At 38.0% G+C, this 24,673-nt stretch overlaps 1 protein-coding gene across 1 annotated transcript in view; it reads right to left on the reverse strand.

Moving 5' to 3' along the window:
• Positions 1-790: 790 nt before the first annotated feature.
• Positions 791-24,673, reverse strand: part of LOC134136845 (macrophage mannose receptor 1-like) — a 35,028-nt gene continuing 11,145 nt past the window's right edge. The window contains exons 11-29 of the mRNA XM_062569057.1: positions 24,138-24,337; positions 23,072-23,199; positions 20,819-20,906; positions 20,071-20,215; positions 17,205-17,240; positions 16,941-17,104; positions 16,131-16,195; positions 15,113-15,213; positions 14,618-14,757; positions 12,949-13,063; positions 10,964-11,145; positions 10,167-10,269; positions 8,480-8,709; positions 7,711-7,873; positions 6,158-6,304; positions 4,955-5,071; positions 3,497-3,664; positions 1,597-1,638; positions 791-1,035 (exon numbers count right to left, since the gene is read on the reverse strand). Of these exons, the coding sequence (XP_062425041.1) occupies positions 791-1,035; positions 1,597-1,638; positions 3,497-3,664; positions 4,955-5,071; positions 6,158-6,304; positions 7,711-7,873; positions 8,480-8,709; positions 10,167-10,269; positions 10,964-11,145; positions 12,949-13,063; positions 14,618-14,757; positions 15,113-15,213; positions 16,131-16,195; positions 16,941-17,104; positions 17,205-17,240; positions 20,071-20,215; positions 20,819-20,906; positions 23,072-23,199; positions 24,138-24,337 (2,579 nt within the window). The remainder of the gene's footprint in view (positions 1,036-1,596; positions 1,639-3,496; positions 3,665-4,954; positions 5,072-6,157; positions 6,305-7,710; positions 7,874-8,479; positions 8,710-10,166; positions 10,270-10,963; positions 11,146-12,948; positions 13,064-14,617; positions 14,758-15,112; positions 15,214-16,130; positions 16,196-16,940; positions 17,105-17,204; positions 17,241-20,070; positions 20,216-20,818; positions 20,907-23,071; positions 23,200-24,137; positions 24,338-24,673) is intronic.

Consider the following 24,673-nt stretch of genomic DNA (forward strand, 5'->3'; position numbering starts at 1 on the left):
TCTCTGCATGCCAATTCATTATTACTGAAGTATTCTGTAATATCTAAATCCTTTATTGGTATAATTTCATATAATTGATACAAAATAGTCAAAGTTATAGAATATAACTGAGTGCTTTCCAAAGATTTACTAATTTTGCAAAATTCAAGTTGAAGCCATGAATGTAGTACAAGTATTTACATTTTTCTTATAGCTATAATATTAGGGCAAGGAAGCTTTTTCAACTGACACACATTATCTTTAGGGTGATATACATTTTGCATATTATATATTCAAAGTTTGAGCAAGAAAAATTGTTACACAGGGACAATAATTGGGAAAAACAAATTGTGTAAATCACTAGATACTCTAAACACCATTTGACTGAAGTAACAGTAAAGACTCCTCATGTTGTGGCGAGATATATTCTGAAAGTGCAGGTTTGGGGCTGAGTGCTTTGCAGAGTGTTCATTATATATCTGTACTTGTTTCTGCATGTGATGACAGCACAAATGTCTAAAATGCAAGTAAGTAGAGCATTAATCTGTACATTTTAAGTTTAAACTCTTACTAGTTCTTCTATATGCCTTGTTCGGTTAATTAACCCAGTACAGTGCTCTGAGTCTTAGTCCTGTGAATATTTCTTAAGCACCACAGAGCAATATCACTTAGCTCCTGTGAAATGAAGAATTTTTAGTTTTAGTATGTACAATATGTGTTAGGTGCATGTAGCTTTTACTAAGATTTCATTTGTTCTAGTTAGTTTTTTTTTTTTTTAAGCATAAACATAGAGTTGAGCTGTGTTATCACATTAGACAACGCTGTGTTCATTTTTTTCTTTGTCATTGGTAGGATCACTTTCATCGCCCACTCCAGTTACAGCATTGCTGTATTCTAGTAGTGCGCTGCGCTGCCTCACCTCTCTCTGAGGGTTGCTTTGTTTTTTGATCTTGAATAAGAAATAAACCATGAAAGTCGTTCCTACTAAAATAAGCAGGACGAGAGTAAGTAGCAGCCAGATTGTGCTGTGACCATGTGATTTGTCCTTTTTGGTATCTGTAAATAAATATAAAGCAGTTAAAAGTGGGTCCACTATAGCCATAAATAAATATGAAGACTAATGAAAATTATTTGTCTGATATTCCCCCCATTTACATTAATATTACTCTGGAACCATTTATGAAGACAACAGAGTATAATCTCAGCATCCTCCTGCCTTCTTCCATGGTTCTGCTGGGGCAAGGGTAGGACTATGGGCAAAGACGTTATTAAAATGTAGATATTCTCATATACTTTTTCAGAATGAGATTTCTCTTAAAAATCTATCTTAGCATTTCTCTGTCAGTCCCCTCACAGACCTTAGTGTGTGAAAGACGGAGCAAAGAGGGGATGATCAGCATACCAATGTATTTAGTGATGGGTTTGTCATCCTGGGATGCCATAAGTATCTCATAGATACTGCTAAATTATACTGGAATTGAACTTAATGGCAACTAAATAAATTAAGTGAATATAAATAAATACAAAGAATAAATTAAATTATAAATATGAATTAATAAAAACCCAAATATTTATTTTTATATCTCTTAAACTATAAGAAGGAAGAGAAGTGCCTGCTTTTCACGTTTGCTGGAGTAACTGAAGTTGCTTTAAGTATAGCTGTCAAAGATAATGAAAAACATCTAGTTACAATCTTAAAAGGTCACATGTAACTACAGTTACATGGTCAGCAAAACATGTGATGCTGCATATCAAGGTTACCTCATCTCTTCTGGAAATGCATTTACTAAATTAAGATGGAAAGATACAATTGACCTTTAGCTGATATTCATTGCAATGGAATTGTGATGGTTCGTGGAAGCCTTCTTTCTTCTCCTTTATTGATAAGCAAATAATTTCCAAGCATAAGTAGGTTCTGATTGTGGTAGAAGGACTGTGTGCTCCTCTTGCTAATAAACCTTGCCTCCCTTATTGGCTCCGCATGCATTTCCTGCGTTTCCCATGCAGAGACCACCTAAGTTTTAGGGTGAGATGATCAAGTGCTGAGGATGTTTTCCAGTTCCTCTGCTACACAGGACAGCAAGATCCAAGATTCAGCAGATTTTTAATGTGTCCGTAATTCATTTACATCTATAGCTACTTTTATAAGCTCAGGCTTTCGTATGGAGTTTTGCTGGCTGTGTAAAGGGGGCGCCATCTGCAAGATTTTTCACGGTGCACTGGGCAGCGGCTGGGTGCAAGTGGGATCACTGCTAGTGAAAAACCACATGGAGAGGCAGAGTGCACATTTCACTGCAGCAGAAAGCCGTGAAGAGCCTGCTGCTCCACCAGGAGTACTGCAATGCATAAAACACTGCTGTGCTCATGAGCGCGCCTCTTAACGCGCCTCTTCAGCTGTCCCTTGGAAGGATGCAGGACTCACTGCAACATGTTTGTTTGCTCTGAAAAATCTTTCTGTTGGAGAGCTGGACATAAGGAAACACTCCGCACCTCAGCATTGCACACAGGGGCAGCCACAATCAAACTCAGATGACTAAAGTATATGCTGATGATGAGTTTGTGCTTTCTGAAACTTCTGGTAACAAAAAAATAGCTTTCTGTAAGGTGTATTGCTCTAGCCACTTAAATAAAATTAGGAATCGCTCTAAAAGGAGAATTATATTTTTTTAGAAAATGCTCTAATGCACAAATGTATTAACATTTGTGGACATCTGCTTTTCCCGCCAGCTGCTTGGTCTGGTAGGAGAAAGGACAGAGCATAAAAGAACCTCAAAACATTCAGATCTTTTGGGTTGTGAAATAGGACAGGAAATTATACTTTTCTGCAGAATTACAGTTCAACTCAAAAATACCACATGGCTGCTTGGCTCATCATATTCTGATATTTCTGCTTCCTGACCAAAGCAGATGGTGCCCAGTTGTGCAGAAACACGATATTAAAAAAAAATGTTAATCAAAATACTTCTACTATTTTTCAAAGGTCACTTTACAAGCTCTGGATCATGCTTCCGTTCTGTTATTACTTAAATGAAATTGCTTCATCCATCCCTCACTGGAACAGCATGTATCACAGCACAGCAAGAGGAAGAAAAGCAAATTACTGAGGCAGCCCTTGCTCCATAAAAAGAGAACAGGAATGTTAACAGGAAAAAGTGTGTGTATGTTAGGGGGGAGTAAAATCAGAAAATAGTTTAAAAGTTTTCCAGAAAATATTGATAATCTTTGTTATTATTTGAATAATGGTTCCAGAATGCAAGAGTATCTGAAGTTATGAAGCAATAAAACACAAACAGTACAGATAGTACGCAACAGGTCTTCTGGAAGACCAGAAGAAGGATAATTCTACATCTACATATTATTTTTGTCTGAATCCTATAAACAGGTGATAAGTAAAAGTTTGTAAATACATCCTTTTATGTGATGTAAAATGTGCCTCTTTTCAAAATGATCATATGGTGTTATTACTACTAAAACAGAACTTTAAATGTCAAAAGCAAATATTAAACACTCCACTTACTCTTTGGTTTCTTACAAATAAATCCCCTTTGGGAAGAGCAAGGAATGATACTCCAGTACCCAGAGGACGCAGACATTTCTGCGCAGTAATCAGGCTGATCATCTGAGGGTTGTCCTTCACCCCAGTTGACAAAGTCTAACACAGTGTTGTCTTGCCAGAGCAGCTTCCCTGGTGTGGCAAATGTTAGCAATAGTACAGTTAATTCAGCAAAAATGTTCACTAATATTAGTTTTTCTCTAATTTTATTATTATAGTCAGTCTAATAAAACATTACTACATACTTCAAAAAATCCCTGCTGTGGTTATTTTCTAATACATTTTATTTCCTTTGAATTTTTTATTAAAATAATTATTTTTCTAGAATATGATCACAGCTTTGACACTTGTAGCTAAGTTTTTTACCTATATATTTGTCTAAGGAATGATATTTTTGTCTAGGGGACTAATGCTTCAAACTGAAAAAGCCCTGATAAAACTGCGCTATTTTTTGAAATTCATAAATTTTTATTTTGGCAACACTCATTGAAAATCAAGCAGCTTTTACTGTAAAGCTTAAGCATATACTTAGTTAAAATTCGAACATTTCTTTTTGCCTCTAAAATAAAAATATTGATGTATCAATGAGTTAAAATAAGTCTAAAAAAATCCTTTATGATTGCTAGTGGACTGAGGCTAGGCATGTTTTCTTCCATTTACATGTTTTCCAAAAGGGCCATTTCTAGACAGTCTCATTTTCTCTTTACAGAGAGGAATGATTGTGCCTGGTGTGAACCTGTGGACTCCAGCTGGACCCACACAGCCCTGCATGGGGGCTGCCAGACCACGAGAAGGTCAGAGCACACAGGAAAGGGTCCCCACTAGGCAACAGAGCCAACTCGTCAGAAAAAATGTTCTTTCACGGGCCAGGAACTGCAGATGTCCTCAATGAAGGCTCCACGAGGAGGGGAGGATGAACAGTGCCTGTCCTGGACTATGGACCTCTGTGATTTCTTCTTTACGCTGCAGCCAAGAAGTAACTGTGCATAATTGATGTCCTACTTTCTTAAGAATGGGTCTGTTCTGTGTTATACCTCTTGAGAGAAATTCCTATCACCTTTCCATATCTTTGTTACTAAGCTAGAAAAAGAATACAAGAAATTTGCATTGAGCCAGTCTCCATGCTGGCTGCAGCCTTTTTGTTTGACCCGTGCAATAACCAGGAACCAAAACTGAAGCCAAGCAGAATTTATTTTCTACAACCATTCACACTTATTGGATAAGACCCTAAACCTCCAAGATTTTTTAAATCAGATGCTATGTATCTATTTTTTGTTTTCAACTGCTTCAGAAATTTTTCTTTATAATTTCTATTGTACTTGAATCTTTCCCCTCAAAATAACAACATATCTTAATCATATTTCAATAAATTCAATGAAGGCCATTTATGTAAATATTATATAAAGAAATTAAAGCAATTACCATTTACATTTCTGTATATTCCTATCCAAAACCCACTTGTCTTGCTCGTGAATAAGTCTGCATGATCTTCTAAAAAGTTTGATTCAGCCAGATCTTTTATGGAAGCCAAAGTACCACCTATAATACATTAGAAAACAGGAGGTATCTCCTATCAGAGAAATCAGTGGCAGTTAAAGACTTTGATGCAGGATAAGTTTAATAATAAAACCTCTTCCTGCTTGTACAGAGTAAGCTAAGATTTAGGGACAAGAAAGAAGTGTTCAATGGCAGGGGAACAGCGTAGCTTGTAAGTGATGTCCCAGATGAAAGACACATGATTTTCATTGCAGCGCAGTGAAGATGATTTCAAAACTTTCAAAACAGGCAAACAGCACATTATTTTCAAGCAATTGAATAATATTTTTCATAATTAGAATTTACTGGTGATTATTTTTTTCTTGGATTTGACAGGATGTTGTGTGGCATGTAAAACTGTGCAGCAAACAAACACGGGATTCAAAGGGATTCATTTTTCCAGCAATAGTGGCAAAATGAAAGCATTGGAAGGAGGCTGAGAGGACCTAATGAGAGCTGAAACAAAAGGATCAATTTCTTCAGAGCAGCATAGTGCTCTCCTTGTTTGTTCACTGCCTAGCGAAGTGTTGATGAGCTGCCTCACAGCTGAGCACTGCTGGTGGACGAGGTCCAAGGAGGAGCTCATGGGCTTGGCTGTGAGAGAGGAGGGAGGTCTTTGCCTTCCCTTTGCGTTGCAGGTTGCCAGGGAGTCCTGCTGGCAGAGTGAGGGCTTTCAGGCAGTGCAGGCAGCCCCCTGTTAGATTACCTACCCCACGTGAAAAACAAGTGATTGTCATTGTGATATTTACTTCTGTTCCTGGCACAGAGATCCTGAACAATGCATAAGGCTGGAAACATTCTAAACCATTTTAAAATCCCACTAAAAGTAGAAAATTTGTGAATTAAGATGTAAAACAGCACTAGAACAGAACGCAGCTGGTTAGAAAAAAAAATAACTAGGAAAATTGATCACCTTAGTTTCAGCCTAAATGAAAAGCAAACAGCATTAATGATGAAAAGTAAATGAGACATTGATTTCTTCTTTTAAATCTGTGTACATTTTGTGGCATTAGTATTCAAAGCTTTTAAAAAGCGAATTCTTAGGTCAAAATTGAAATCCTATTTCTGAATAATAAAAACAATAATTACCTAATTGAACACATTCGGTCACAGACTGAGCCCAGCTCATTTCATTGGCATTGAAATTATAGCAGTGGCTTTGGAAAGGAATCCAAGAGATGTGATCAGATTCAGGACATTTGCCAATCTCTTGTGGAAGATCATAAGGAACTACATCTACAAGAAATGAGATATTGTGGATTTTATTGTCAGTGGAGATCGAAATTCTTCAGATATAAAATTAAGTTTAAAACCCACCATTCTTAAAAGTACTTAAAATAATCTTCATCACACATAACTAGAATTATCAGTGAATATATCAGGAGTGACAGTGAGGAACAGCACTCTTCAGTCACAGCTGAGCAGTAAAATACAAGGCTGAACTCTTCAGTCTCACCAGTTGAATCAAACTTGGATTATCTCAAGAAAATCTGAGAGTTTGATTTTTTTTATTCCAGTGTATTTTCTATAACTGACAACTTTGTATAAATAAAAAGTATACTAAAAGATAGAAAAAGATGAAGAGAATCCTCTATAGGTTCAAATAACAATTTTATTTTAAGTGACATATCCTCTAAATTGTTACTTACTACGGATATTCCCAATTTAATATTTTTCTCAAGATAATAATTCTAACAGAAAACATCTGAATGGCTTTAACTTGGGCACTATGTGGAACAATCTGTTTCTCATGAGATATATGTATAGCGGCTCCACATTTTCCTGCAAGCAATGATGTTAGAGCATGAACTAGTAACGTTGTCAGTTGGCACATGCATTTTTAACTAAAGCAAGTAGAAGTTGCAAATGAATCAAGTTCAGACCATGATCTGGAAAAGAAATTAAATCAAAATTACACAAGAACAACTCAAAAGAAACTCGGACTGTCCATAACCTTTGTGTTGCTACAGCCAGCAGCAGTTGCTCTTGTACAAGTGAGGAAGCAAAAGTTCAGTCCTATCCTAGGTTTGTCTGTGTGTGCTTTAATTGTAGTATTCCTCACTGAAGTCTGTGCAATCACTATGAAATATGAACTTCTGTTTTTTCTAACAAAGATACTCCTTTTTTCATCACTTTAACATTAGCCACAGTCACCAGAAACTGCTGATCACATTAATAACCAGATAAAACCAGTCTTCCTTTTTCCAGTTGTTAGAATCTAATAACACTGAAGCTTTAACCACTGTATGAACACTGCTATTTTGAAGGTACAGAATTTATTTTATACTCAGTGGATCTTATTGATTACAATCCTTCCCATAAATTTCCTGTCAGCAAAAATATTCACCTTATAAACTATAAAGGAGTAAAAAGTGTAGTGCTCCCACGATCTGTATGCTCTGTCTGCAACATTGCAATTCTACAGCAGTTTTCTCCTGAGCCCCATAAAAATGCAGGGTTTCTAATGATGAATGACAGCTCCACGAAAATAAATTGATATTGATGCAAAAATAAGAGTATTGGCATTACATATACAGTCTCATTATTCCTTAATATATATTTAGCAATATGTTTTTTACTCTAAGCAGATTCAGTGAGGTTTCTACCTTAAAACCTAAAGCATTAGCATCATCATAGCTTACCATCAGATTTTCTGCAGACAGAAAAATGTTTTTCGGTACAGGGTGCTGTTTTCCAGGCCCCATGGAGACTTAGATAGACACAGGCTATTTTCCGTTTCGGTTCACTATAGTCCCAGTTAGAATAATTGATTTTCCTATTATCCATCCATCTGTAGTAGCCAGTCTAAAATTGGAACACACATTTAATATAATGTTTCTGCACTTCCGTCTTCTTTTTCAGGTAAGAGGATTTATACAAATGCACATTTTCCCAGTGATATGTAAAGCTCAGTGCTACAGTGTACATCTGTGCTAGTACTGTTAAAATGTTGATCAAATCAGGACTCAGTAATGTGAAAGTAATACATAACAGTATGCTTTCCATGCTGTAACAGCCCATGAAGGTTTTTTGAAGGCCAAGTGATGCTTTCCAAGTGCTGGTGGTGCTGAGTCGCTTATGGGACAGGGTGGTGAGATGCATACCTGTCCTGGAGGAGTCAGGTCACCCCCAGGCGCAATGTGACCACGAGGAACATGAGAACTGCTGAGCTCAGGTACAGCAGAGCAGAGGGTGGCTGTCACATAAGGACTCTAAGCTCAGCTACAGTCGAATGTACATCTCCATTCCCTAAGGTGGAGTTTAATGCTTTTAAAATAGACAAAGTTAAAAAAAAGTGAATGCTATCTTCTCATCCTAGTTTCCTAAGTCTATTCACGCTACAGTTCTACATTCAGCCTGTAATCAAACCATAGCGTTTAACCACACTTCATGTCGATGTATTAATCTTACCACTTTGCTGTTGAGACCAATCCATAGGGGCTCTCCACGCTGCGCTGCCTGCAGCAGCAGAAATATATTACTGTAATAATCTAAAATGCTGGTCAGCTCTAAAGATTTCTCCTTGCAGGCTTTCCTTGCTTCTTCCCAGTTCATTTTAGAAGGAATGACTAAATAGCTGCTATTATCATAACGGATGAACTCGGACTCTGGAGCAGGTGTCGAATGAAATAATTCAGGCTCTGTAGGAAAGAGATAAGGAGGAAAGAAGAGAAGCAGAACAGTGATAACTATTAGCTGCCTCAGTAGCAGTATTACTTTAGAGTAACAGATGAATATAGTGTGGCAACAAAAGCATCTTCTAAATTCATTTTTTATTTTAAAAGCAAAAGACAGATATTTTAAAGTGTTTGCAACTACAATGTAAATAATGCATTTAGGAAATAGGGAGAGGCAGAGAATTTACTGTTTATATCTGTAGATATAAGTATAGCTGAAAATTATGTGGATAGTGGTCACACAATAATCCTCCCTCCAGTTCTCTCTAGGTTTCCCTCCCACAATGTCGGTGAAACTCCTCCCAAGCAGAAGCACAGCACAGAGTCTCTGCATATCACTTCAGGATCACTTCAGCCTCAAACTGAGGATGAACTTCATTCTAAGAAAAATATTTGGCTACATATATAGTCACATATACATGTGCTCCTTCTTCTTTTACATTTGGGATAAAGTAAAAAATGAAACTACAATTCTGCCTTAAATGGTATCTTTGTAAGTAGGAGGCATAAAGACCTAGAGCTGCAGACAGAAAAGAAAAAAAATTGTCTTCTTGCTCATATAGTCTCAGGAACACACAAAAACAAAATGTTTTTGCCAGTGACTCCCTTGTGCAGCTTTCTGCATTTGCATGGGACAGAGCCTTGAAACATCTGGCCCAAATGTGCCTTCTTCCTATATTTCTAGCTGCAGGACAGTTCCTGTATTTCTAGCTCAGCAGTTCCCCTTTTCTCTTCTTGTGGACTGTGCGGTGCAAATATATTCCGGATGTTTCTCCCAGCCTGAGGATATAAGAAGAAATGTAGCAGTTTCGTCCTTCTGATTAATCTCGGTATTGCTCTAAAAAGCATTGCCAGAATCCGTACCACAAAATAATTGATTTAACTCACCTTACCCAGCCCTCCAGGGGAGGATGTGTGGGGGCTTTTTGGTGGGTGGAGAAAGGCTTGTCTGGGAGGGGGAGGTTGCAGCTAAGATCCCTGTGGTGGAGGTTAGCGATGGATTCGTCTTTATGCTTCACATTTACAAAATAACCTAATTCAGGTACCTACATCTGTGCTAGTTGGCTAAATTTATTTTGCTGTCAATAAAAAAGTGCACTTTGAAGGCCTCTTCTGACCTGCTCCAGACATTTACCTCAGGTGAGGTGAATCTTGCCTTCAAAGTTTCTACTCTGTGTGCAGGCGGCTGGTTCAGAGGTAGATACCTACAGTGGAAGTAAATTCAGCCTCTGTGAATGCTGGTAGGGGAGAGGCCATAAAACAAGAACTTTTCTATAATCCTTATCCCAGAACTGTTTTCATGTCTGGATTGAGCAGGGAAAATAGATGAATTTCCTTAACCCCAGTTAAAACTGAGGACTTCTAAATTCAGACTGGTCGGTAAATGTCCTCTACCAAAGCAGGGGAAAAATAGCACTTACTGCTGTCCATCTGGCAAATATAGCTTTTGTTATGTTGGCAGTCCGTGTTTCCCCAGTAGCCTGCTTCATGTTCAGATCTTTTCATCATTGCAATACAGTCAGTCTAGGGAAAAATTAAAAAGAAAGTTGTAGCTGGTAAACCGCAAAATGCTTGGCAAAATAACAGAGAGACATCTTAGCAGGCCAAGTTAATAGTTTTCTCTAATCTTTTTAGAGACCTTTTTAAGGCTCTTTTTAAAATATTTTTTTGGCTCTTATTTCATTTATCGGTTTTTAGAATAGAAATGTATTGCATTTTATACCTGAAGCAAATGAAATCTCCTTGGCAGATTAGTACAAGAACTTTTGTCAGTTTTAAAAAATTTCTTACAGTGCATCACAACTATTTTTACTATATCGTGCATGGTAATCCACACAGAACTGTTAAGCTTTCATTTGTATTCATGCTGCATCAGGAGAGGCAATGAAACAAAGTAAAAACCAAGCACATTTAGGAATAATGAGTATTTTTAGTAAATTCTAATAATTCTGGTAATATTTCCAGTTAATGCCAAAAATAATTACAATACAGCCCTCCTGCAGTTCTAGACTTCTGCAAAAAATTTTAAAATACAGATTTTAAACAAACCTATTAATGTATTGGCACAGCTTTAATAAGTTGATTCTTGTAATATTATTCTGTTGCCTTCTACCTTAAGCCATTGAAATATAAAGAACCTAGGTAAGACAGAGGTCCAGCTGATTACACTACACTTGAGTCTGTAAAGTTATGAAATTTTTGCTATTGTTCTGTTTACCTGTATCGTAATAAAATTCCAATTCATTTCAATGTAATTATCTCTAAATGGGAATTGGCTTCCCCACTTTGAGTAGTCAAATAAGCTTCCATCTGTCCAAAGGTATGTACCCTCATTGTTAATATCATTCAGTCCAATCCAGGTTTCATCTGAGATATCTTTTAGGAGGAGGGTGAAGAAGGCTATCCAAAAAAAAAAAAAAAAAAAAAAAAGCAAAGAAAGAGTAAGTAGCAGAAGAGTCGCCATTTTCAAATTCAGAGTGAAAGAAAATCCAAAAAAAACCCAACCAATCAACTATCAAAAATATTGCAAATATCAGTTTAGTATCTCTTAGGCTACTGGTAAAAGCAAAAAGAGACAGTACAATGTCTAATTTAATTGAAGGAGTTTGATTTCACTAAAATATAAAAGGAGAAGTTCTCATTATAAAAATGCTACTCATGGACTTCTTGGAAATATTATAGAAATTAGGGCTAAAAGGGGCCTCAGAAAGTCTTGACCTATCTTCCTCAAGATCAACAATACAGAGGTTATTTCTGATGGATGTTTGTTTACTGTCTAACTTAAGTTTCTGTGGGCAGATTAAGTCCATTACTGTTTATCCTATCTTCCCATCTTCCAAGGCCATGGGGAACAGATTGTTCTGCTCCTTCCACATTACTCTTTTACTAAGAGTTGAGAAGTGTCATAACATCACTTCATTTTTTTCTTCTCTGCATGAAGCAGTTCCAGGTCATTCTTCATAGGAGGTTCTTTAGGTCTGGAGGCTATTTAGCCTTCATCTTTAGGTGGGGCAAAATTCCATTTCGTGACAACAAAAAACGAGTTCCAGAGGAAAAGGAAAGGTGCTGCAAAAGTCAATAGTGCTCTGGAGAGGCAAAGGTGAGCAAGGAAGGCTGAACAGAGATGCTAAGATTTCTGAGGGATATGGACAGCAGGTTTCTGCTGCTGCTGCCTCCTCCTCCTCCTCTCTCTGCCCAGACAACCCATGTCCACGTCATGTGTGCCTGGCAGGCAATGTGAGGCTGCACCTGGCACCTGGGGGCTCTGTCAGCAGAATGGCAACAAGAATAGGTGGGTGAGGGCCCTGGTGACCCTGAGTGGTCAATCCCATGCTCTGACTGCCACTCCAGTAAGGTCCTTCTAGTGCTTAGCAGAGCAGAAGGGCTATTTCATGGGTTATGCAGACTATACACCCATTTCTATACACCATAAGATGTTTGCCTTTTTTTTTTCTTTTTCAACAGCATAATGAATCATGTTCAGCTTGCAGTCCAGTTCTAGATCCTTTTCAGTTACTCCTCATCATGTTGTGCAAATGATTACTCCCGGTCAGGTAAAGAACTTTGTGCAGAATGTTATTCAAGTACATCCTTCTTCTTCTCCCAGGATTTCTGAGATTTGTTAAGAATATTTCATATTCTAATTCTGCCCTCCCTCATGTCCTGTCATTATGTGATCCAAAGATGCAATGCTTATATGACTAGCTGGAGTGATTAAAAAGATACTGAATATTACTGTAGTCAAGACAGACCTTTGTGTAATACCATTCTGTATATCCTTTCCCTGGATAACTGTTAGTGACCAGTGACAACACAGTTCTGTAGATCCTCCTGATGTTAGAAAAGGAGGAATAGAAGAAAAAAAGGTGATGATGGGGAAACCAATCTATCTTGCAATATGACTCCATGAGTATTCATCTTTACAATCCCTGTCTTGATTGAGTCTACAATTATTTCCCTAGGATGGTCTGTGCACTGTCATCAACACATATAGTAGTCAGATGCTGAGATCCAGCACAAAGGAGGCAGCCGAGTTGTTATTTTCAGAGGAATTTTGATGGGTTCCTATGTCTAAACTGTGAAGCACAGAGAGGAATACACTTGATAACAGCAGCCACAGTTATAATTTTAAATAATAATTATGATCTTTTTGGTGAAATTATCTGGCTTCTCATCTGGTACCAAAAAATTTGGATGTCATACCTTGCACTTGTTCGTTGTGTATAGAAGCCAAGTTTCCCCCTAATTCTATACAAGTGCTTCTTGCAGCATGCCAGGTCAGTCTTTCTTCTTCGCTGTATCCAAATATTTTATAACACTGTGGAGAGAGTAAAGGATTAGACAACTTTTCAGGTGTTAAAGAGAATTCAAGGCACTGGATTTTGTTAGTTCAGTTCCAATGTCTGTATGCGAAGAGCAGCAGATGGGGGATCTCCTGAAATGCCAGTGCTTTCAGCCAGCCAGGAGGAGGTACAGCTAATCACAGCGATCTGTGCACAGCGCTTGCGAGTGTGTGGGCCATCCACACACAGTGTTGGGAAAGAGCTGGTGGCTTCCAAAAGCTATTGATGAATTAAGCAGATTTCCATATGGATAGAAATTTTGGGTCAAATTGATAAAAAAAAAAAAGAATTTTTGAGGGATTGAAACTATTGCTAGATCGAGAACAAAATTTTGAGCACATTTTTTGTATGCTCTTTGTCTTTATATTCTGAAGAATCTATACTCTGGTTGAGGTAGTTGTACATCACAACTAAAAATAACAAAATTCTCAGTTTGTCTCTGGCAGACTTTATATTTGTATATTTAATTATAACAAGTTTATAACAGCATGAGTGCTTTTGTCTTTTGAATCTAGGTGACTTATTTTAACTAAAATCAAAAATGAAAATTAAAAGTTATTATTTTATAAGGAAGTACAGCATGTGTCTTCTGTATTACATATGAAGGAGATATTTAAGTACAAGGAATAAAAAAATTTGTGTGAACTGATGAAACTGTTACATAGTTTGCTTTTGATATTGCTGCCATAGTAGGCATCTCTCAGATCAAATTATTTCAACTATATGTCAAAGACTTAGTGTTAAAATCTAAGCATATGAAAGCATTCAGGATGACTAGAACAGTTAGAGAAAAACTGCTCTTTGGCATGGGATATTAGCATCTTTTTTTTTTTTTTTTTTTTTTTGCTGAATAGTAGTGTAAAGATCATCTCTATAATTGTGCAAGTTCTGAGCCACTGGAGCAATTTATTTTGAACTGGCATATGCTGCTTCTCCCTTTTTTTCTCCCTTTTAAAGAATAAACACTTTTCCTATCCATTCCCTCGGAGGTTGTTCTCTGTTTTTCATTTGTTTTTTTGAAGTTCCTGTTGCCAGGTGTACTTTTGCTTAACTTAGCAGAAAAAATGTTTGTTTTTCACATTTGAGCTGACATTTATTGCTGTTTGTGTTACTCAGCTTAAGATAAATTGTTATGATATCCGATTATGTATGAAAAGAGCGACCTTTCTTTTTTTTTCCTACTTAGAGTTACTCAGAAAAAGGCGGTTACATTTACAGATTAGGATAACAAAACTGTATTCCCCTGCAGAAAGTGTGTCTGAAATAGAGAGAAAATTCTAGAAAATGACAAAGTAACTGTGGCTAAAGGCATGTTGCAATTCACAGAAGTTATGGTAATTTAAAATACTCAAGATCACATCTTTGAAATTTAAACACTTGACATCATGAAAATAGGCTACACTGCTAATTAGAATAGCACTTAGTGAATTGGTGTAAAAGACAAGAAAACTCATACAGTTATGTAAAAGCTACAGTTTTTTTCTACATATAGTTGATCTGCTAAATACTGTTGAGATTTGTTACTGCACCTTATTGTTAAACAAAAGCCAAGTTTCAGGACATCCTCCCAAAAGTGGAAGTTCTGTAGGAGCAAACACTGAGTAAGTAGAGTTGTGCCTTTCGCAGATGAAGGCATTTTTCACAGCACAGCTTATATCTTTCCAAAAGCCTGTAAATAAACGAAATAGAGGGAATGACTGACCAAAACTCTGAAACCTCTGTCACAGTGATGAGCCCCAGACAATGTGCATAAAGCACAGATGAAATTTCTTGCAGGCAGATAAAACATTTGCAATCTACACTACTTGCCCAGATTAAGTCTTCCCTCTCCCGTAGGGCGTTTGCCTTCTAATAATGGTGGTGCAAGTAGTTTAAAACTGCAACATACTTGTTATGAAAACCTTGCACTACTGTTTAACTACCTGCTCATGGGGTAGCCTCAGATTTAAATGTGTGGTGAACATTTTAGCTTCTGATGCCATATTCATCTTAAAATTCTCATTTCCTGTTGCTATTTTACTCACCAAAATCTTTTGACATTATCACACAGTTTTTGTCATTATTTGCCAAACTGGGTTCATTTGGAGCCCAGGCAACATAGTTCACAGGGGTCTCATCCAGCCAGCTGAAAGAAACACAGGGACAGTGGTTGCCAGACAGATGTCTTCATCAGCTTTTAAAGTCGCTAGGACGGTTTGGCAAAAGAGCTAAGCAAAGTATCAATAATCACCAGAGGACAAAAGGTCTACATATCCTGGAGCTATCCTCAGTTACATATTCAGTGTCCATGTTCATGTCCATCTGCTTTGTACTAGCCCAGTTAAGACCTCATCAATGACCCATTTTGCCAGAGGCTGTATAGAAGATGTCATACTCAAAGGAGAGTCTTCTTGCAGTCTGTGGAAGACAGAAACCGCAAGGTCTCACTAGTGCACGGACTTCCCTCTCATTCAGAAGAATGTCCTTCTGAAAGCCTTCTACAAACAGATTTCTAAAACATGTTCCCTAGCAGGGATCTCAGAAAGCTGTTGGATGAGATGTTGCTATTGCTTCTTGCCTCCAGCTCTCAGAACTTGAGCTAGGGGATTAGTCTGATTATGTGCTTGCATCTAGATTTTATCTAAACATCCTGGACTCTCTCTGTAGACATCGGAGATCCAGTCAAGAGAGTTAATTTTGTTTTAAGGTTGATTTCTAACATAGATCAGCTGAATAACATTCAAAAATTATCCATTGTATCACTTTCTAAGAAGGGTTGCTTGGGTGATTAACTCAAGTCTCAGATCACTATAAGACACTGATATGAGTTTTACACATGAACTTCTATTGCTTTTGTTCTCCAGGAAGAAAATATACTACTTTGTTCAAATATAGAAAAACTTAGTACTTCTAATCCAAAGTTTCTTCTGGAATCTGTCCAGAGGTCACTTGCACGATAGTTATTAACTTGCAAAATGAAAGCATACACAAATGCTCCCAGAGAGCAGGATAAAATTATCATTTGTTGTCCATTACGAGTTCTAATATTCTTCTTTTTCTCACCTGAACTTCTGACCAAAGCTGACAACTAAGCCAATGAAATATTTCTTCTCATCTTTCCTGTAAATCTAAACCAAATGAGATTACATTAATAAAGACAGTTCCTCACTATCAAGCAAAAAAACTTAGAAGGCTCTTATCTATGTCTGGGACGCTTCTTTTTTTTTTTTTTTTTACAGGATTTGGCCTCAAGCAAGAATATTATAGGTTTAAAACCAGGTTGTAAGTAGGCAAATAGAGATACTGGGAACATTCTGGAGAGAGGAATCCACTGGAGAGGACAGGACAGAAAAACTATGCTGAAGCATAAAGATCTTAGAAGAGAACCTTGTCCTCCACTGGCCTTCCCTACATTCTTAACATTCACATGCATTTTCTGCTACCTGAAAAAAGTAGTTTCTTTAAAAGTCCCAAACTCATATATCACCATTTAAATAAATAAAGTTGGACAATAGTTCAGGACTATAGTCTAACTTAATAGCTAGACTGTTCTCTGTCTTTTCAGTTGCTCTGCTTGAGAATTTGGAAACGTCTCATCAGCATTGGTGGCTGCTGATCTCAACCACATGGGCCAACCCAACAGGAAGGTTTCAGCCAAAGTCCCCCTGTCCTTGGATTGCCAGAGCAGGTGAGGTAGAAATCATTGGTTTGTACTAGATACTGAAAAGAAATCTTAAGCACAAGCACAAAAGCAATGCAATAATCTACCTTACCAAACAGTGAATAGATGCAAAACAGTGAAATTCTTCATGGGTTCAAAAGTGCCTATGCTCATTGTGTTGAATTTAGCCGATTAGTAAACTGAGTGCTTACATATTTCCAAAGAAATTTTCTTTCACTTTCATTCTCAATGACAACAAGATCTGCAAAGTTTTTCTTGCAGATTCCCCGAGCTTTTTCCATTTGGACATGTTCACTGCTGAAATAGTATTGCTTATCTCCATATATAATCCATCCATCATCAGTGACTTCATATTCTGAAATGAAGGAGCATATATACATTACATACATAACGAATCTGTACAAGGTCTGAGAACTATACAGTAAACTTTCCTTTGAAAGATGAAAAAAACCTACCAAATCTGTTGTTTGGCTCAGGTTTTAGCAATGTACCTGTAACACAAAATGTCACCATGAGCAATATTCCAAATACAGAAATACAGATAGATTTGCTTCGTGCAGTTATGAATGCTTCTTAAAACAGAGAAAAAGAAACTAACACTTAACGAATGAATTTTTAAGATTTTAGAGGATACATCACAGGATTAAAGTAAAAAATATTTATGATTTAGAAACAATTATCTACTGAAAAATGTACATCCTTACAACTTGCATACCTATCTCCAAAAGTATTGAACTATAATGATTCAGGATATGCCGTAAAATGTTTTGTAGATGAAACCTATGTCAGTTTTGAAAAGTGTTTCATGTTCTTACTTAGCATGCTATTAATCATTTCTTTCATACTCTAGGGACTAGAGCTAGGCAGCATAATCCGTTCAATATATTCAGTTCCCAGGCTCACCTACATAATGGCAAACTGTTCACAAATGCCAAAAGCTTAATGCTGATATTTCATTAATATCCCACATCATTTCCAGTGCCTAATTCCTACTATCTTGATGGCTTGGCTTGTGCTGGAAAAAATTGCAAGAGTCCTGGAGAGAGCCAGGAAACACTTGGAGAGCCAGTAGATCCCTAATCCCAGTTACGATATTACAAGATGGACCAGGAGGAGGACGTTAACCGGTTGCTAGACCTAGATCCAGCTATAGCCCCTCAAAAGTAGTTCAACTTTTTTTTGTTGTTATTTTGTTCTTCACAAAGACCACCGATTCTGATAATATCTTTCTCCATTTCTTCTGTGTTTTGGTAGAGAGGAACACATTATTAAAGAAGTGACAGGAACAAGATGAGAGATAACAAACAAATGACAAAGAATTTTATTTTTTCTGTGGGGAGCTTTTCAACATTTTCTCCTTAAGCAGTCAGTGAAGAATAGCATTAAAATTATCCAGATATCTTTATGAGGAATTTACATACTTCATCTTGTTTGGATTTTATTTTTTAATCCTAACTTAATCATAAAATTCCACACTTTCTGTATAACGTTTAATATCTTTTAATTGAATATGTATCTTTATTGTCATCTCAACTAAAATTTGATTTAAGTCTTCAATATGAACGTTAACTAAGAAACTTTAATAAAATTGTCACAAAATGAGAGTTTGAAAAGTTTTCCTTTCTTTTTAATTCTTCAAGAAGCCCAAAGCAGGCAGCTAACCTGAGATTATAGGTGATTAGCACTGCTGGCAAATTTGCTGGGGATGTTGAATCGGATGTTTGTTACCTTGTGAAATGAGCAGGAAGCACCAGCGCTTGCCGGGCTCCTGCTCTCACTGTGCTGCCCTTCACCTGTTAGAATTTGCAATGCAGTGATGACCACCAGCAGTGGAGATTTTATGAAAAATGCACCCAATACAATTCCTTCTTTTGGGAGCAGCATGTGAAGTCTTTCAGTGAGCACCAACTCATGTTATGCACCAACCACCTGGCACACCAGGCCAGATAATGGTGTTACATACTAAAAATTAGGGCATTAACAGCTGAGCATCTGTGATCACCATCTAATCCATACTCAGAACTACAAGGTCTAATTCTTTCTTTAAAAAAAATTTTAATTCTAAAAGGTCATCTAGGATCAAGATGAACTGATTGGAGTCTGTATCTCGTAGTTTCTGAACTCCTCTTGAGTAATCTTTTCAAGAGCTGAGAGCCACATCTTTGCAAAATGGCACTCTCAGCATGCCGAAAAGGGCAGCACAGGATATACTGCTTCGAGCTTGCAAGCCAGAGTCGATGTTTTGATGGTACATCTGTATGACCAATCTACCCACAAAGAAACAGTGATTCCTCCCTTTTGAGTAAACAATTTTCCAATGACAGTGTAGTGCCTTACTCACTGTTTAAGAATGTTTGGTTATTAGCAGAGGTGTCAAATGTTGGATCATTTCAGTGCTATTTACGTAACTGATTCTGCCTTTCTCTCCCCATCATGACTCCTTCCAGTCTCCTGTGTGCACCCAACTTTGCTTTAATTTCAGGTAGCTTTTCAAATTCATCATTAACTTTTGCTCCATGGAGATGCATACAAGAATCTGACTCATAACCAGAAAGCAGGGACACAGAAATAGGACCAAGCAAGCAAAACAAGTTATTTCATTATCAGTTTTCACTTGGCTCCCTAGCCACAAAGTCCCCAGTTCTCCCCATCGATAGCTGCCCCCCCCCCCCCCCCCGGGCACATAGCCAGATCCCTTTTGCACCCCAGTGGGGCTTCCATGCAGCCACCCAGCTGGCCCAGTGCCCCAGCCCCACAGTGCTGGAGGGCCTGGTGTTAGGGCCCTGCTACCTCCCCAGAGCTAGAGTCATTCAAGGTTACATCAGCCTCTCTACTTCTGATTTCCTTTGTAGACTTACTGGTTCCTATAGCAACTGATCGACTCTTTGGTTCCCATTACTTGTTTCTCAGCGGGAACCAAAGCTTTTTTCTCCTCTATACAGGGAATTCTTTTCTGCTGCCTCTTTGGCTTTCCAGGGTAAGCCCAAAGCAGGTAAAAATACAGGGAAGAGACAAAAGGAGAGAGATTCTTGCTATGAGATGAGTATCTTTGCCTTGCAAATTTATTCAGCCCATCCATGGCAGAATGAGATAAAGTCAGAGATAACATAATAGGGATATCTTTAACCTCCTGCATCTTTGAGTATAATTGAAACATCAGAATTCATTCCTCTTGTTTTATGTATTGCCTCCCACTGCTTCCATGGTTTTAAAACAAAGAACAACTCTCAGTATCCCTATTCTGTTCAATTTGTTTAAATCCATACAATTTGTTTATGAATTTGTCTTTATTACTCAAAATCAATGGGGAAGTAATTGTACCTTTTTTTGCTTCACAAATCCAATTAAGTAAATGTTCACAGCTCAAATCATTCCAGCGCATCTGGGGTGATTTATTAAACATCACACAATGTTCAATTTCTTGATGGTTGTTGGGTTCATCTTCATTCCAGTTCTCATAAATTACCTGTGTTAGAAATACATCTCTATTACGAAATATATCTCTACATGCTTTGAGCTGAGTGGGAGTAATTGAGATTGCCATCATCACACAATTTCAAGCTCTCAAGTACCTCATTTGTTGGATCAATAGGAGTTCAGAGGGTTTTCAGAGGACTATGGAACCCTAAGCACCTTTCCCATCACTCACCGAAGGAAGTGAAAAGATCTTATTATATAGAAAAGCATGTGTCTGATGGAGGAAAAACTGATGGACTGAAGAAGTCATGTTTATCTCTCTCTGTTACAGAGCTGGTAGCCTGACTTCTCTTGACTGACACAAAGCAGTGTCATTCCGGGGTGCTATGAAGAACCCAAGTACACGGAGAGTAGAAGATGGGATATGGCATTGTCTCAGGGATGAGACAGAGGCAGAGGCACTTTTGTGCTTCCATTAGAGCATTAAGACAGTGCCATCATTTAGCACTGCAGCTGTTCAGCTGATGGATAAAGTGCTGCCATAGATTTGGCAAAAATTTAGAAGAGATTGGAAAAAAAGCCATAAAAAGATGAAAATTTGTGTATTATAAAAGCCAGAAAGGCAATTGCTATCCAACAAATAAGTACTCACAGGAGAACCATCAATCCAGGTAAATCCCTCATCAGGATTTAAGTGAAACAAACCTATCCAGAAAGCCTGAGTGTTCAGTCCTTTATCCCTAAAATAAAACATACAATATAGATGCATAAGTGTAGAAAAAGAGACCATGATATAAATGCTGGAGAGCAGGCAAACATGCTGCTTCTGTCTCATCTGAATTGAGAGCTGGTTCTCCATGCCATTAAAAGTTCACTATTGGACCACAGACAGGGTAACTGCCTGCACCCTTTGTCAAGGAGTTGCATCTGTGGTCTGTGGCTGAGATGAGACTTGTTGTATTTAATGTAATTTAAAGGACAGATGAAGTGGTATGGAGCTATCTCAGGCACCCTCTGCGTGGCTGTGGCATAATTCTTGGCTGGAAGCAGGAGTTTGTGGAAAGAGGTTTTAGCAAAGGTAAAACATAAATATAGTGCTATAACCCCATGAATTTCAACAAAGGCAAGTGCAGAGTCCTGCGCCTAATAAGGAATAACCCCAGGCACAAGTACATGCTGGGGGCTGACCTACTGGAAAGCAGCTCTGCAGAGAAGGACCTGGGAGTGCTGGTGGATGACAAGTTGACCATGAGCCAGCAATGTACCCTTGTGGCCAAGAAAACCAACGGTATCCTGGGCTGCATTAGGAAGAGTGTTGCCAGCAGGTGGAGGGAGGTGATCCTGCCCCTCTACTCAGCCCTGCTGAGGCCTCATCTCGAGTACTGTGTCCAGTTCTGGGCTCCCCAGTCCAAGAGAGACATGGAGCTACTGGAGAGAGTCCAGTGAACTGGGCTACAAAGATGATTAGAGGAATGGAACATCTCTCTTATGAGGAACAGCTGCAAGAGCTGGGCCTGTTCAGCCTGGAGAAGAGAAGGCTGAGGGGGGAGCTTGCCAATGTGTATAAGTATCTGAAGGGGGGGTGTCAAGAGGATGGGACCAGACTCTTTTCAGTGGTGTGCAGCTACAGGATAAGAGGCACAAACTGAAAGGCAGGAAGTTCCATCTGAACATGAGGAAGAACTTCTTTGCTGTGAAGGTGACAGAGCACTGGAACAGGTTGCCCAGAGAGGTTGTAGAGTCTCCTTCTCTGGAGACATTCAAAGCCTGCCTGGATGCAACCCTGTCTAACATGCTCTAGGTGACCCTGCTTGAGCAGGAGTGTTGGACTAGATGATCTCCAGAGGTCCCTCCCAATCTTACCCATTCTGTGATTCTGTAATATAATTTAGCTAAGAAAAATAGTGAGAAATGTTTCTTAACTGCTTTGATTTTTTTCTTGGAACTTCTTATGAAGTACTCTTAATAGTTCTCAAGAACTATTAAAATAGAAAGATCAGAAAGATTTCTTTTCCCAGAGACTTAACATACAAACAAAGCTTACTCAGCTTTGCACAATAATAAAAGACAAAATGACGAGGGGAGAGATGCCAAAGGCTTTTCCATATCACATTTTTAAATCTGTCTGAGAAATTAATCCTGGATTCACCACTATCTGAAGCACAGCTTTTGTTAACTATCTGTACATTACATACCACTGAGATATCTTCATGCTGTATCAAGGGGGAGATGACAGACACACTGGAGATGGAAGCACATGGGAGATAGCAGCCACTGGCACTTTGAGATATTATCTTAAAGAATGCAACCAAGATGTAGTGGTCTAAGCTGTGGTGGTGAGGGAAATGCTATAATTGCTGCACTGTGGGTAGAATATGGCATCGACAATGCTAGCATAAATAAATGAAAATGAATTCTGGTTCGATTTCAGGAGTCTTCAGTCAATAACTAGAAAATCTGCACATTAAGTGCATTTTGATTTACATTATACTATAGCTGAAAGGTTTTTTTGAATCCATCTATTAAAATATGAATTGCATGGAAAACACAACAATTTTAAATTGTAATATAATAGTTTTTAAAAAGACATAATCAGAGCTGAACATCTTTAGTGTTGCTCTTTTGGAAGAGGGACAAACATTTATAAAGCTGATCAAATATGGAGAACAGCTTTGATGAAACACTGTGATGAAAAATTCAAAAATGTAAAAAATACTTTGAAATATTCAAGATAAAATTTTTTTGAAAAAATCAGCTTTCAGCTTGATATTCCAAGTGAAAAATTTCAGTTATCATTTACAAAGTATTTTTTTATTCAGCCATGTGGCCAATTCTGTATATATTTTGAAGCAATTTTTATTAATATAGTATTAACATGAAAAAGAACTGTTGTGCAAGTACTCACGATGCTAACTGCCATATTAGAACTTGATCTTCTCTTGTTTTGATTGTAACCAGATTTCCTCCTATTTCTCTACAGAACTCTTCCGCTTCAAACCAAGACTTCTTTTGGTTTCCTTCCCTAACAAAAAACTAACAAGACAAAACTAACATTTAATAAAAAATTACTATATATAACATACAAAGTATAACATATAATAAGATATAATTGCATATGTAATTAAAATCAGTGTCACACTAGCACCAATCTTATATTGAGGCAACATAGCACTTGTCAAGCCCTACAATACTAAGCATTAATAATGTAGACTGTACGGGTTTTTTTGTTAGCAATTTGGTAAATGGCAGAACAAATAATGTTGGTAACAATAATTAATGGTGCATATTATGTAGGGGAACTGTTGAGATATTTATAAATACAGGACTAAAAACATCTCTATGTATCCAACAAGTGGAGTCACAGGAGACAAAGCAAGAGGATACTTAAGTAAAGATTTGGAATAGTAATGTTTGGTACATACTTTCTCTAGATTTATTTTATTTTTCCTTAACTATTTTTCCTTTCAAAAAGGAGACATTCTTAAGATTTTTAACTAATTCAAGAGAATACACAATGTTTTTTCTACTTGCTAAAGTGTCACCAATGTCAAATTGAATCTGGATCTGAATTATCACTGAAAATATCATGTGCTCCGTGAGGAAAGGTTGGTGTAGGGCCAGATTCCCATAAGTTTTCTCTTAGAAAACCTTGTCCTCTGCAAGTGACCCTGCCAAGTCTTGAGATACGATACTACATTTTTTCGAAATCTGAGACTCCTGGAAGTCAACAAATCAGATGAGAATCTCACCTGGCATTTAAATAAAGGAAAGCATAGGCCTAGCTCTCTCTTTTCTCACTGTTTTAAGCTTTTTTCATTGCTAAGTTTCCTTATATTTGGTGTGTTTATGTCCTGGGTTTTTTGTACTTAAATACCACGGAGAAGACCTTTTGCAAGCAATGACCCAGTGTGGGCAGGAGGCGACCAAGGGGCGGGTGGCCAGGGCTTGCCGGGGCCCAGCCGCGCACTCACCTTGAGACACGCGCCGGCGCGGGGGGCCGCGTCCCAGCCCGCGGTGCAGGCAGCGGCAGGAGCCCGCGCGGGGGCAGCGGGCGCTGGCGCTCCTGCAGCCCGCTGTTTGCAAACAAAATTTGCAGTCTTCTCGCAGCTGAGAACATCCCATAATCCAGCGGCAACTCCAGTTCCCATGGCAACACAGCCCCGCTCTTTTCCTTTGTGATATATAATGAAATGAGTAAAACCAAAACCCATTTGCTCTCTAAGAGATCAGACCTCTGCTTCCGTTCAATTTCAATTACAGTAATGAAATGGGAGATGCAGGTTGTGCAGACTAGAAACTCTGGATATACAATTATTTTGAATACCTACCACCATAGCCCAGAGGTGGGCCAATAAATCTCAAAGACACAGCTTTGCCAAAAAAGGACATTCACAAAATTAGAACATATATCTTCCTTATCTTGCCACTGATCACAAGGCAAAGAACATTTGATTTTATTTACATATGTAGCAGATATCATGACAACTGCTTTATAGTTCTCAATATT

Source organism: Rhea pennata, chromosome 2 (genome assembly GCF_028389875.1).
Source record: "Rhea pennata isolate bPtePen1 chromosome 2, bPtePen1.pri, whole genome shotgun sequence".
NCBI lineage: Eukaryota > Metazoa > Chordata > Aves > Rheiformes > Rheidae > Rhea > Rhea pennata.